Consider the following 15194-nt stretch of genomic DNA (forward strand, 5'->3'; position numbering starts at 1 on the left):
ATTTTATTCATACGAACCTGAGAATATTCTCCTTACTTCCGAAAATAAATTACATTTTCCTTTTTATTCACGATCTTCAGCTACGCTTATGCTGGGCATTATGCAGTGCTCTAGTACAGAAATAAAACGCCAGAGGCGCTGTACTACACACCTTCGTTTCGAGTAACCAATTGAGATAAGTCGATCGTATTAAAGGGGTTTTTAAATGCCAAATGTCAGCTAATTTAAACTATATTGAACTCAATGTGGCGCGCGCGTACCTTTAATTGAGAGATATCTTAATATTGGTTGTTGCGAGATGTGTATGTACTTTTATTTCTCTACGAACTGCAACAAAATAATATTAGACCTGAAGAAGTAACAACTAATTACGTGCGAGAAACATATTCGATTCCAGCGGGTATATTTGAAAAAAAGATGGCTATGTCACGTCGCAAAAAAAGTAAACTAGACTGGAAATGTGTTTATACTGTATACCGTAGTTGAAGGTAGCTGAGTTCAAGTGTGGCGATTGTTGCTCACCAGTTAAAATACTTTCAGTATAATGAGATCAACGTAACACTAGAACTGTAATTATAAAAAATAGATCATTTCGCTGGTTTGCTTTTTTGGTGAAGCCAAATGCTGCCTCGATCAAAAATTATTTTACAGGCTGGGAGTTTTGTACTATTTCTTGTGTCTGCAGTTTCATGGTTTTACTGGACAAATAATGACCGGTTTGAACTACGTGACGCTAATTCATGTACTAAAGACTGTGTGCCGAACATTGTACACTACATAATATTTGGTAAAAATTCACTTGACTTTATATCGTATCTGAGTATCCTGTCTGTGTTAAAGGTAAGTATATAGACAAAAGCAATCGTCAATAGGCGATTCTATTTTTTAATTCGTTTTATTTTAACACAACTATCGTCCGTGACGCAACGTTCTGCACGTACCAGAACACACAAATCAATTCATAGCACAAACATTTTGTAAGAATAATACGTTCACATCGACAGACCTGAACGACTGTTCAGTGGCTAGGTGTACTCAGAATAGTTCAGACATTTCGGAGTTTGTTCCTGACAAATGATTACAATTACAGAAATGTAAGATTACTACTACTACTACTACTAGCACCACTACATGTGTCAGCCCCAGCTCCAGTCAGTAAGCGATACATGCAAAAGGAAAAACAGTTAATTGTGTGTCACATACTTGCCAAACAGAAATCCTCTGTTGCTGCTTATCATACAAAGGTTCCTGGTATTTCTAAAAACAGGATTAAGCAAATCATGTTTATGTGAAAAAGGATAAATTATCTATGAATGTTCACTTCAGGAAATTAAAAACATCACCACATTTATCTGTCTGTTCATGTGCTATACAAATGTCTAACTGAAATCCATGTTATGTAATAATCCTGCTGCCAAATAAACATTCAGAGTTCACTTGTCCGTCTTTTCTTTTTCCTACTGAGATCTGTGTGAAGCAAGCAGTTCTTACGCAAGAAAGGATGACAAAAGTTACTCGCATACACAGTGGTGTCCCCTTATCAATAATTAAATGAAACAAAGGTGATAAGCAAAGCAAGCTGAAAGTTACACTGTGCCCACATGCATTTCTGTAGTTTATGTATGATACATAGATGTTAATAGATACAAAAATATTGTAGGACTGTTTACTATCTAATACAAATTTTCTGAGTTTAGTGTGTTAACACTGACTTCAGGCTAAGCTACAGATCATCTTGTTTTCAGAACCTTTATTTCACATTCAAATTCATTGGCTTCACTAACACACACCCTGCTGTCACCTTCCTAGACCTCACATTACACAACAGACAAATCATTTTCATCACAACCAACATTTCTGGAAAAGGTAGGAGGGGTGGTGGGTGGCATTATCACACACTAGTAATCAAACAAACCTTTCACCAATCTGAAGGTATGTTTCAACATAACAGTGCTTTACTGTCAAAGTCCTATTGGAGTTGGTATGCCCTTGCCTTCCAACATTTTTAATTCAATTGCCCTGTTATAGCGACAGTATTCAACATGGAATCTGAATCACTCTTCAAGTCTGCATTTTCCATGTACACAAAACAGTGCAAAGTGTGAAAATACCAATAAGTGATGAGAAAAAAAATATTGCCTGGGTCAGGGGTTGAATATTAAACCTTGTTGTCTAAACCATCAATCCACACGATGTGAAATTAAAAATTACAAAGACAAGATTCCAATAATTATTAACCATATTGACATTTTGAGAACATCAGACACTATCTCCACAATAAAAAGTAATAATGCCTAGCAGTTTTAAGTGTTGAAGTAAAATGTTGAAGTAGAGTTGGCAAAAGAAGAGCCTGACAATTGCAGTGTGCTAATTACAGCTGCCACAGTATAGATTGGAGAGGAATTCCATCTTTTCGCCCAGACATGTTTCAGCACTTGTGCTATCTTCAGTGTTTTTATTTTGCTTCTCATATGGAGTTATTGGATAGTTATGCTAGTAGCTTTAGGTTTACTATGCAATCAAGAACTTGTCATAGTTTTTGATGTTGTTGTGTATTTACTTTTTTGTGTTGAGATAACGTGTGTATTTCATTTGCTTTTGTTGTTACACATTCATTTTATACACCAAGCATGACCAAGAAACCACATAAAATGAATATGTAACAACAAAGGTGAAAGAAATAAGCATGTTATCTCAATACAAAAAAAGTAAAAACACGCCAATGTCCAAAACTATGACAAGCTTAAGACTGGGCAGTAGATGTAAAGCTACTAGCATAAATATCCAGTAGCTCCACGTGACAAGGAAAATAAACAAATAAACACATTGAAGATAGCACAGAAAGTGCTGAAACATCTCTGGGTGAAAACAAAACTACAAAGATGTCTTGCGTAAGGTACAATTCCTCTCCAATTTTATCAGCAAGCACGGAAATAAGAAGAATTGCAGCATTCACAAGATGATCAACGACTGATGAAAGTCATTTTGTAAACTCCTCTATGGTAAAGCCACAGTGCTGTAGCACGTCTCTAGATGGCTATTGTTTTCGTCTACAGCAATTTGTACTTAGCAGTTGCCAGCTGGGAACAGTGCTACCAGCTGTCAGGAATCATCTTTCACCAGCTCTACTATACTATTGAAATTCTGTTAGTTGGTATTTTCTTCAGTCTTTGACCTTTTGTCCATCCATGCTTCCTCATAAGAATTCTTCATTATGTAATCTCCTGTCATTGAATACCCCCACCCCACCCCGTCCCGGCATGTCAAAGAGAAAATGGAATCACTGGTGTTCCAGATCTGCAGCTAATCACTGCTGCCAATCCCTATCACAAATAAATGGGCTGCTAGTGACCCCCTCTCCCCTCCCAATTGAGGGGACAGTAGAAAAGGGTCAGGGGCATTATAAATGATCGTCAATAAATTGATATCCACTGCTGGATGAAGGCCTTTTCTAAACTCCACACATTAATATATTCTACATCTACGTCTACATGGATACTCTGCAAATCACATTCAAGTGCCTGGCAGAGGCTACGCATATCCATGGTGCTCCTGCATGTTTATCAATGTCATTTTTTTGGTCTGTTCTCATTTCACTATGTGAGGTGGTGCAGTGGTTGAGAGACAGGATTTTCTTTCAAGAGAACAGTTATACAAATCCTCACTTGGCTCTCCAGGTTTCAGTATTCTGTAGTTTACCTGAATCAGTTAAGGTAAATGCTGGGATGATTATTTGAAAAGTACAAGGCAAATATTTTTCACCACAATTAACCGAACAGAGCTGTTTGCCTTTTGTAATGACCACACCACCAGGGTGACATTAAACTTACCTTCCTTTCCTCCTTTTTCCTAATCTATAGTAATTTAATGAGGAACTTCCTTGGTCAGTTGACCATGTATTCTACTCACCTTCACTTCATTTCCATTTCAGGAATAATTAAGTCTTCCACTCTGGCTTTTTACCGTGAGCCAATTATAGGTTTTTCTTTCCACGGTGTTAACCTGAACACATACGTCACTATTGCTTGCTGAGCAGCCCTCACTTTGAAAAAGGTTTTCGTGCTTAATGTCCACATTTCACTGTGTGAAGCATTTGTAAACTTAGAGAAAGCTTTTGACGGTGCTGACTGGAATACTCACTTTGAAATTCTGGAGGTAGCAGGGGTTAAATACAAGGAACAAAAGGTTATTCGTATCTTGTGCAGAAACCAGACGGCAGTTATAAGAGTCAAGGGGCATGAAAGGGAAGCAGTAGTTGAGAAAGAAGTGAGACAGGATTGTAGTCTAGCCCCTATGTTACTCAATACGTAATTGAGCAAGCTATAAAGGAAACAAAATAAAAGTTTAGAATAGGAATTAAACTTCAGGAAGAAGAAATAAAAACATTGAGAGGTGTGCAGATGACACTAATTCTGTCACAGACAGCAAAGGACTTGGAGGAGCAGTATGGACAGTGTCTTGAAAGGAAGATATAAGATGAACATCAACAAAAGCAAAACAAGAATAATGGAATGTAGCCAAATTAAATCACATGATGCTAAGGGAGTTAAGGCAACGAGACACTTAAAAGTAGTAGAATAGTTTTGCTATTTGGGCAGTCAAAGTAGAGAGGATATAAAAAGTAGACTGGCAAAACAAAACAAAAAAAAAAAACATTTCTGAAAACATTTGTCTGGAGTGTACCCACGTATGAAAGTGAATCACGAACAATAAGCAGTTTAGACAAAAAGAAAATAAAACCTTCTGAAATGTGGTGCTACAGAAGAATGTTGAAGATCAGGTGGGTCGATCTTGTAACGTGAGAAGGTACTGAATGGAAATGAAGAGATGAGAAATTCGTGACAAAACTTGATTAAAGGAAGCGATTGGTTGACATGCCACATGCTGAGACATCAAGGGATCGCCAATTTAGTATTGGAGGGAAGTGTGGCAGTTAAAAACTGTAGAGGGAGATAAAACAATATTATGAGAAGGAAAATTGCCACTCACCATATAGCAGAGATGCTGAGTCGCAGATAGGAACAACAAAAAGACTTCACAATTAAAGCTTTCGGCCATTAAGGCCTTCATCAACAAACCCCCCCCCCCCCCCCCACACACACACACACTTGTGTGTTTGATTTTTGCCAGAGGGAGATAAAAGATGAATATAATAAGCAGATTGAGAAGGGTGTAGGTTGCAGTAAAAAGAAGAATAACAGGGTGAAGGAATGCCGAATTTAAGGAAGGAAAATGATGCAGTGCACCAATGGAAAACTAAAGGAGACAGCCCCTTTCAAACTCTCATTCAGTGTGTCAGTCTCGCAAAGAATACATCAAGGCTGATTTTTTACAGATGAAGGTATAAACAACCATTTCTAATTCACTGTGATTGCTACAAATGCCAATGTTTTGGACACACTGCCTTGTTATGTATGGGTCAGGTAGTAAAGTGTAGCAATTCCATACGAAAAGCCAGAATGGGATGACTTCATCAGTTGTTTGCAACTCTCCACCTCCGGCACAAATCCACAGATTTTTCAGTGTACACTCAGGATTGGAAGGTACAAAGGATATCTCAGAAATCCACATATGCTGGGGTGCAAAAAGTGTTTACAGCACTGCATCCACCTTCAGTAACTATATCTTTTGCAGTAATGATCAAAATGCTAGAACAAAGAATTAAAGACTCAATAAGTTTTACATACTTTAACCATGTATATCTCTGTCTACTGCAGTTCACTAAGAACCTCAGTATTAAGAGAGAGAGCCTTGGTCATGAATCTTGGCATCTAGTATTTCAAGTCGAAGGAGTGAATAATAAATGGGATGCCTTTCTAGATACATTATCTTATCATCTAAATAATACTATTCCCATCAGAAAGATAAATATTAATAAGGCAATACAGTTTAGACCCGTGGCATTTGATAATTCTACCAAAGAACTGAAAGAAAAAAATGGAAGAAATGTATATGATACAAAGAGAGACCAAAAACAAGGAGCACAGGGATAAATACAAACAATAAAAGTACCAGTTTCGCAAGCAAGTCAACAGATTGAAGGCTGAAAAGATCAACTTGAGATTACAAAATTCAGATTGTATCTCCAAGACCTGCTGGTCAATAGTAAATGAAATAAGAGACACTAAAACAAAATTAACAGGTAATATCAACATACAGATATCTAATAACAATATTGATGCCACCAATCCTCAAGAGATCAGTAACTTTTTAATGACTATTTCATAGATATCATAGAATCTGACTTTTGTACCACAGATAAAGTACCTGTTGGAAGTCTTACTGAGGACAATTCAGAAGCTAATCAACTCCATGAACTTGAAATCAAGGATATTTTGCAGCTCATCAGAGAATGTGGTGATGATGATGATGATGGTGAAGTCCCATACTCCTTGACAGAGCGTAGGGGACAATGCGGGAGACCTGCACTGCTGTACTAGGCAAGGTCCTAGTGGAGGTGGTTTGCCGTTACCTTCCTCCGACATCAGAGAATGTAAAAACAAAAAATCCGCTGGCTGGGATGAAATTTCTCCATTTTTACTTAAACAGTGCAAAACCGATCTAGTATATCCTTTGGTGCATCTAATAAATAGTGTCTTAAAAGGAGGAGTGTTCCCTGACATACTAAAATTAGCCATTGTTAAACCTCTCGACAAAGAAGGTGATAAACAACTAGTAGAAAATTACAGAACACTCACTTTAACTTCAATTTTTAGCAAGTTAATTGAAAAAATAATTCTGAAATATATGTTAGAGCATTATAATAAGCACAACATCCTGGGAGATTTTCAGCATGGTTTCAGAAGTGGTCGTAGCACCATGACTGCAACACTTCAATTTATGCTGAAAGCTCTTGACAGAATTGATGAAGGCATGCAAGTAGCTGGAGTTTTCCTAGACCTATCAAAAGCTTTTGATAGGGTTGATCATAAGGTACTTCTGTCAAAACTGGCCAGAGATGGCATAAGTGGAAAACTATTGCAGCTCATCACATCATATTTAAAAAAACAGAAGACAGTGTATCTCAGTCTCACACAATAATGGAGAAACATTAAAAAGTTATACATCAAGGGTCAGGAATATTAAATTTGGTGTGTATTAGGGATTGATAATTGGTCCCTTCCTTTTTATGTTACGTTAATGACTTCCCAAAGATAGTAAAAACTGATACCTTCATTACAGTGTATGCAGATGACACTTCAGGCCTTTGTTGGGGAAACGATATTCCTAATCTCGGCATAGAGGTAAAAAAAATATAGATATTGCAAAGGAAAAGTTTGAAAATGACAATCTAAAAGTCAACTTACAAAAAACAAATATAATCCCCTTCAATGTTGGTGGTTTGCAAACTTGTACTTTTTCTCAAGATAGTAATATTTTAGGGAAAATCTGCAGTGGGTGTAAATTACTAGGTGTATGCATAGATAGAAAACTACTATGGACACAACAAATTGACAATGTATGTGCAAGGCTATCATCTAGCCTATATGTTTTAAGAAGAATAGCTCCATACGTCAATACCCAAACAATGAGGATGATGTATTTTGGTTTAATACATCCATTTCTAGCATATGGTCTTTCATTGTGGGGCAGGGCTTCCAAAACTCATGTAGGCGGAGTATTTAAACTCCAGGAAAGAGCCTTGAGAATATTAGGTAAAAAAGATGCTAGAACATCATGTAAGGGATTGTTTACAGAATTTAAAATTCTGACTATCTATTGTATGTATATGTTTGAAACAACAGTATTAACTGTAGAAGATAAGAAATATACATGTTGTAATGCAGAGATTCATGATCACAAAACTAGTCAAGTACAAAATTACCATATGATACACAGAAGACTGAAAAAAAAAAAAACAGCAAACAGTCCATATATTAATGGAGCAAAATACTTCAATGCACTGCCAAATGAACTGAAGGTAATAACTGGAGAGACATTCAAAAAACATCTAAAATCGCGGTTCATTGAGCAGTGCTTCTATAGCCTACTGCAGAAACTAGAATCTATAGTATTATTATATCAAATAATTTGGACTACATTCTTAAGTTCCTATTATAAAGTAAAATTAGATTTTATACTGTTGTATTGTACTACCAATTGCTATGCATGTAATTACATGTTTCACACAAATAAATTACAAAATAAATTGAGAAACAGACACATTAAAATTCCCTAGCCATTTTCTTCCCATACTGTTGTTACACGTTCTTAGTAAATGCTGTTTCTCATTCACTGTTTTAATATCTCCTCATTTCTTAGTCTGCCTTTTCATTTCAAACTTTCTCTTTCTTCCTCTACATTCATGATTTGAAAGGTTCTGGACACTGCATTTCACATTATCTGAGGATACATGAGTAATTATTTTTTTTCTATAAGAATTTCTTTGGTCATTGCAATTCTTATTTTAATTTCCCTGTGACATTTCACTAGTCATTCCACATCCACATTAATAATAATAAATAATGATAATAGTAATAATATTTTTCTCAACACACAAATAACAAAATAAAATTTAGCGTTAATTCACACTATGGCTTCCAATTTTAGGTGCAGAAACCGGAGCAACTCATAATACATTCTGACAGCCCAGATTTTGGAGGGAATTACTGGTTGGCTATTAAGTCAGCACCATTTAATGACACCAGTATCCATGTGTCTCTTCTTGAGCAACCAACACATGTGTTTGGTCAACGATTGAGTTCAGTGTACCATTCTGCAGATGTTGCAAGGATTCAGATACTGATGCAGCATGGAGGAATTTATTTGGACACAGACATGCTTGTTCTACGTTCTCTAGATAGATACAGAAATTCCGAAATGGTTGTTGCATGGCCATATGGTGAATACATTGGAAATCAGGTACCAAAAATTTATATTGAAACATGTTGTTGGAGTAGATTACCATTTAAATATCATCATTCTAAGATGAAAATTAAATACAGGAAACGATAGCAAAAAAATGATGAGAGCACTATTTAGGACTTTGTAATAGTTAAAAACCTATTCCGCGCATACTAAAGTAAATCTGTTTTTTATATAAGGATTAAATTTGATAAATGGATGCCATAGCAAATGGAATGTAGTACAAACAAGCAGTAATGGGAAACAATTATGTTGAAAAGTACTACTAGTTTGGAGAGTTCATACACAAGATAAGGGGGAGGTGGAGGCACAAACAAGAGGGGGAGGGGAGAGCTGAGAAGGTATTGCTTGAGAAAAATCAGTGAAAGAACAAGAAGATACATACCTAAGGGTGGCTATTTTAAGGGGAAAAAAAAGAAGTACCAACACTTTTATCACACAGACGCTAAACACACATCGGTATGGTCAGGGAAGCCCTGTTTATGAGCAGCTGTCTGGAGAGGCAGATGCAGGGGTAGGTGAAAAGATTGGGAGACAGAAGTTAGTGTAAGGGGGGGGGGGAGTGAAAGAGAGAGAGAGAGAGATGATAGGGCACAGGAGAGTACAGTGTCAGAACTGGAATGGAATAGAAAATTGTGAGAGGGAAGGGTGAGGCAAGACAGTGGGAAGGGTTTGTTCAGGGATGTGTGTTAGAGAAAGTTGAGATGAAGTGGATTTTGCAAGAAAAATGATATGCTGAAAAAGACAGCTCCATTATATACAGCTATTCTGAATTCATAGGTGTTGTATGCAAGATACTGGCTTCGGTAACTGGGTGGTCAAGCTCATACATTGGTAGACAGCTGATTATCTGACATACCTGCATAAAATGTCTGCTCACATAGCCCTGTCGATATAACATGTAGCACCCTGCTCACATTGTCCTGCCTCTGAGTGGTTGCTGTTGGACATGGTTTATAGGTATATTGCATAAGTTTTACTCTTGGAGAATGATTTTTCAACTAAGGATGGACAGAAATATTGTGGAGGTTGGGTATGCAACAGAATCCCACTCTTAGGAATAAAGGTAGAGCTTTGGGTACTATACTTGTCGCTCTAGGCTACCTAAAGAGGTAGTTGAAGCCCTAGAGAAGGATACATTTGAGTTTTACAGTGCCTACGTGATGAGAGGAGTCTTGATCAGGAAGTAGTTGTGGTAGGTTTATTGGTGTCATGGGCTGAAACAATACAGGAAATCTGTTTTTTGAGCAGGCAGGCAGGGTACTGTCTATAAAAACTATAAATGAAGGGCAGGGCCACGTACAAAAAGAGTCATGACATGTACCAGCAATATGTGATTGTGCAGTTTTGTATGTTTGTGTGACAGTTAGCAACCATAATTGGCAACCAGAATATTATTTCCATCAGTGGAATACCCCATACTACTCAGTGACTCAGGAATTAATACACCAATGTGAAAATCTGAAGATTTGCATTTGAACAATACATGATAACATTAAAAAAACTGTGAACTGAAAAGCTGTGAAAGTGACCATGAAAGTAAATAGATACAAGCCAGTTGGTAATAATGTGATACCAAATTCCTTTTCATGACATGTGAGAATCTAGTTACATCTTATGTATTTTATGCAAAGAGCCCCTGAATAGCCATCTTCCACAAAACAAAAGTAATTTGTGCTGATATCATAATATAATAAATTAGTTCTGAAATTAAGCAACTATTCTTAGGTTTTATCTTTGTTATTCGATGGTCTTATTTTGATGGCAGTTACTGATAGTGTGGAAGGAATATATAATTGTTTTACCGAACAAGATATGAAAATTTGCTATAGGATGATGTATCTAAGAAACTGACTGCTGTTAAGTTTTTTTAGACCTCCAGGTAAGTCTGAGATTAACTTTATCACCATCAGTTATAATTCCATGGAAAACACTCATAATTAAAAAGGAACAAACATATATTGGCCAACCAATAAAACATACACTCCTGGAAATTGAAATAAGAACACCGTGAATTCATTGTCCCAGGAAGGGGAAACTTTATTGACACATTCCTGGGGTCAGATACATCACATGATCACACTGACAGAACCACAGGCACATAGACACAGGCAACAGAGCATGCACAATGTCGGCACTAGTACAGTGTACATCCACCTTTCGCAGCAATGCAGGCTGCTATTCTCCCAAGGAGACGATCATAGAGATGCTGGATGTAGTCCTGTGGAACGGCTTGCCATGCCATTTCCACCTGGTGCCTCAGTTGGACCAGCGTTCGTGCTGGACGTGCAGACCGCGTGAGGCGACGCTTCATCCAGTCCCAAACATGCTCAATTGGGGACAGATCCGGAGATCTTGCTGGCCAGGGTAGTTGACTTACACCTTCTAGAGCACGTTGGGTGGCACGGGATACATGCGGACGTGCATTGCCCTGTTGGAACAGCAAGTTCCCTTGCCGGTCTAGGAATGGTAGAACGATGGGTTCGATGACGGTTTGGATGTACCGTGCACTATTCAGTGTCCCCTCGACGATCACCAGTGGTGTACGGCCAGTGTAGGAGATCGCTCCCCACACCATGATGCCGGGTGTTGGCCCTGTGTGCCTCGGTCGTATGCAGTCCTAATTGTGGCGCTCACCTGCACGGCGCCAAACACGCATACGACCATCATTGGCACCAAGGCAGAAGCGACTCTCATCGCTGAAGACGACACGTTTACATTCATCCCTCCATTCACGCCTGTCGCGACACCACTGGAAGCGGGCTGCACGATGTTGGGGCATGAGCGGAAGACGGCCTAACGGTGTGCGGGACCGTAGCCCAGCTTCATGGAGACGGTTGCGAATGGTCCTCGCCGATACCCCAGGAGCAACAGTGTCCCTAATTTGCTGGGAAGTGGCGGTGCGGTCCCCTACGGCACTGCGTAGGATCCTACGGTCTTGACGTCGCTGCGGTCCGGTCCCAGGTCGACGGGCACATGCACCTTCCGCCGACCACTGGCGACAACATCGATGTACTGTGGAGACCTCACGCCCCACGTGTTGAGCAATTCGGCGGTACGTCCACCCGGCCTCCCGCATGCCCACTATACGCCCTCGCTCAAAGTCCGTCAACTGCACATACGGTTCACGTTCACGCTGTCGCGGCATGCTACCAGTGTTAAAGACTGCGATGGAGCTCCATATGCCACGGCAAACTGGCTGACACTGACGGCGGCGGTGCACAAATGCTGCGCAGCTAGCGCCATTCGACGGCCAACACCGCGGTTCCTGGTGTGTCCGCTGTGCCGTGCGTGTGATCATTGCTTGTACAGCCCTCTCGCAGTGTCCGGAGCAAGTATGGTGGGTCTGACACACCGGTGTCAATGTGTTCTTTTTTCCATTTCCAGGAGTGTATTTGTGATAAATTTAATAAACATTTTCTCTGGAATATCTGGCAGTCGTTCAGTTGGCCGCACTCAAAAAAAAAAAAAAAAAAATCTTTTTCCCTTCAAAGTATATAACATCTGACAAATCACCTTTCAGATGCCTTCGACTTTGAAGGAAGTTCTCCTAATTATTGGAATATGAAAAATTCCCTCTCATCTGGTCGTTATGATTCACCTAGTAAAAATGGGTTACTGTTGGAATATTTGACTACTGTGCTATGTAAGTGACTGCTCCAGGAATACTGATATTTCCCCCCAACCACTCAGAACCTGGAAAATAGTTCCACACACAAGAAAAGAAAAAATCATAAGGTTCAACAAGTCCACCCAACTGTATCCAAAATAATAGAAAAAAATTATACTTGAGGAATATCCTGTCTTGAAAGTTGACTCGTTACAAACAACACAGCAGTTCGGCTTTCATAAAAATAAATCCATCAATGAGGCTTGCTTTTCATTTATTGTCTAGATAATACATGGGTTTAATGAAAGCCCTATGTGTCTGGCTTTTTATTTATATTACAAATGACTTTGATGTAGTCAATTACAAACTGCACCAATGCTAATGTTCTAACAGGAGTCCGTAATAAATGGTTTCAGTCTTAGCTATAAAACAGAGGGCAGCTAGTAGGAATAATGGCACACGATAGAATAACAGCCAGTTCACATATAATATCAGACGCATCTGGAGCTGCACAGGGCTCAGCATTAGGCACCTTCCTCTTTCCTCACTATTAATGATCTCCCAGAACACCTATCCTCAACATTACCCATGTTATTTGCAGATGATACGAACCTCCTCCTTGTTACACTCCTCCATAGCAGATGAGGACTGACTTAGTTGACAACAGTGCAAGGCTTCTGTATTGCCTCTATGATTACTTTTTACTTAATATGAAAAAGAAAAACAGCTCATATGTTGTTCTGCCCATCAAAAAACCATACCATCCACATAGAATCATTAGTCATAGACAAGAAAGTTATTGAACAGGCCAGTGAGACTAAATTCCTGGGACTTAGGCTAGACAACATGCTACAGTGGTGTATCCACATAGATAAACTGCTTTATAAAGTGAGTAGCCTCAGCTATGCCTTTAGAGTTCTCAGTCAAAGGTATGACTTGACTATCTGTGTACACTGCTCCAGTTAACTTGGTCATCTCATTAGGCATTCCTTTCAGGTGATTTATACACAAGAAAATATTTTTTATGCAAAAACTCATTGTTAAGATTATGATATGATTACCACCATATACACCTACCAAACCAATCTCCATAGAAATGGGAATCACCTGAGCTGTGCATGTACATCCTAGAGACTGTTTCATTCATAAATAAGACTCTCCATCTCTGTAAAAGAAATAATGATGTACGTGATCACCACACATGTGGTGATGGTAACATTCATCTGACAAATGAGAGACTGCGTAAATGCAATGACGGTCTGAGCCTGTAGCCAGCATACTTGATACTAAATTACCTTGCTCAGTCAAAAATGATAAGAACTCCTTCAGGAAGAATGTTACCGTACCAGTGTGATGCTTCAGCATTGTTTTTATTCTGGTGTTGAATTTGTGGCGATCAATGTATGTCATGCATATCTTTAATTTTGTCCAAAATGTATTAATATTGGCCAGCCAGTTTGGTAACTAATACACTTTACTCTCTACATCAGACACATACATTTAAAAATGGAGATTCTTGTCTAAAAATTACTGTAACAAACACATATGTATTTGGAAATCAGTATAACAAAAATGAATATGCTCCTTCAACAATTGCTATAACTGGCATCCCATTTCATGAACATGATTTCATGGATAAATAAATAAATTTCTTGTCTTTTTCAGATTCTCATTGCCAGCAAGAATGCAAAGTTTCTGTCAATGTGGCTTAATAGCTACAGGAGCTACCACCCAAGGGAATGGTACTATAATGCTGGGAAAGTACCAACAGAACAGATATTACAGAAGCATCCTGAGCTAGCTCACCGTGAACATTTCGCATTTGGTGTTACTAATCTGGGTGCCAATCTGTACGGTGCTTCTCCATGGCCACAGTGGAGACTTTTATCTGCAGTTCATTTGTTAAGTAGGCACCCTCCTGCACCACAACATTTAGACGAGAAGTTTGTTCGTACTTATCGCTCTCCATTTGGAGAAATTTCTCGATGGTTATTATACAAACTGAAGCCGAGGGTTGTTATCCCTAGTTCGAATGTCTCTACTGCTTCTGTGTGATTGCTGCCAATATATCTTTTGTACCTAATATTTGAAATGAGAAGCTGTATTTTGTATTTTGCATTGTGCCTTTAATGGAGTGTGAAAACATGGAAGTGATGCCTGGATTTCACTTACAGTTCTATTTTTTGCAAATAAAACAGAATATAGCATTTTATGTATGCAGCAGTGTATTACTTTAGAAGGTTCAAAAATTAAATAAGAATTAGTAGCAGAACATACTCAGAAGGATATCAAATTTGTGAAATAGAACTGAAGATGAAAGTTGGAGTGATGGATTCAGCTACCAATAAAAACTAAATCTTGAGATTACACAACCCAAAATTTGGTATTTGCCATAAGGGGAAAAAGCAGAAATGGAAAAACTTCAAAGGAAAGGGAAGTTGCAGAAGATCTGAGGTTGAAAAGTAACGCGCTAGATGCTAGGAGAAATGGGAAATACACTGTAACAAATTATATGACAATAATAGTACAAATGCTAAAATTACTCTGAGGAATTCTAATGAACAACACATTCTTTTCTTATTTCTTCTTTATACTTAACTGTTTGCAGACAGTAGAACTTCAAAGTGACACACATATGTGACACTAGTTTCCAACACAATCACCAAGTCTCTGTAAACAATGGTCAGAACATTCTACCATTCTGCTCCTTCATCATGGA

At 38.4% G+C, this 15194-nt stretch overlaps 1 protein-coding gene across 1 annotated transcript; it reads left to right on the forward strand.

Annotated features, from left to right (window-relative positions):
• Positions 1-229: 229 nt before the first annotated feature.
• LOC126262395 (uncharacterized) lies at positions 230-14687 on the forward strand. The gene is made up of 3 exons (XM_049959006.1): positions 230-840; positions 8551-8862; positions 14141-14687. Exons 1-3 carry the CDS (start codon positions 622-624, stop codon positions 14528-14530), a joined length of 921 nt encoding a protein of 306 aa, XP_049814963.1. The 5' UTR covers positions 230-621; the 3' UTR covers positions 14531-14687.
• The last annotated feature ends 507 nt before the right edge of the window (positions 14688-15194 follow it).

The sequence above is a fragment of the Schistocerca nitens genome, chromosome 6 (genome assembly GCF_023898315.1).
Source record: "Schistocerca nitens isolate TAMUIC-IGC-003100 chromosome 6, iqSchNite1.1, whole genome shotgun sequence".
NCBI classification, from domain to species: Eukaryota; Metazoa; Arthropoda; class Insecta; order Orthoptera; family Acrididae; genus Schistocerca; species Schistocerca nitens.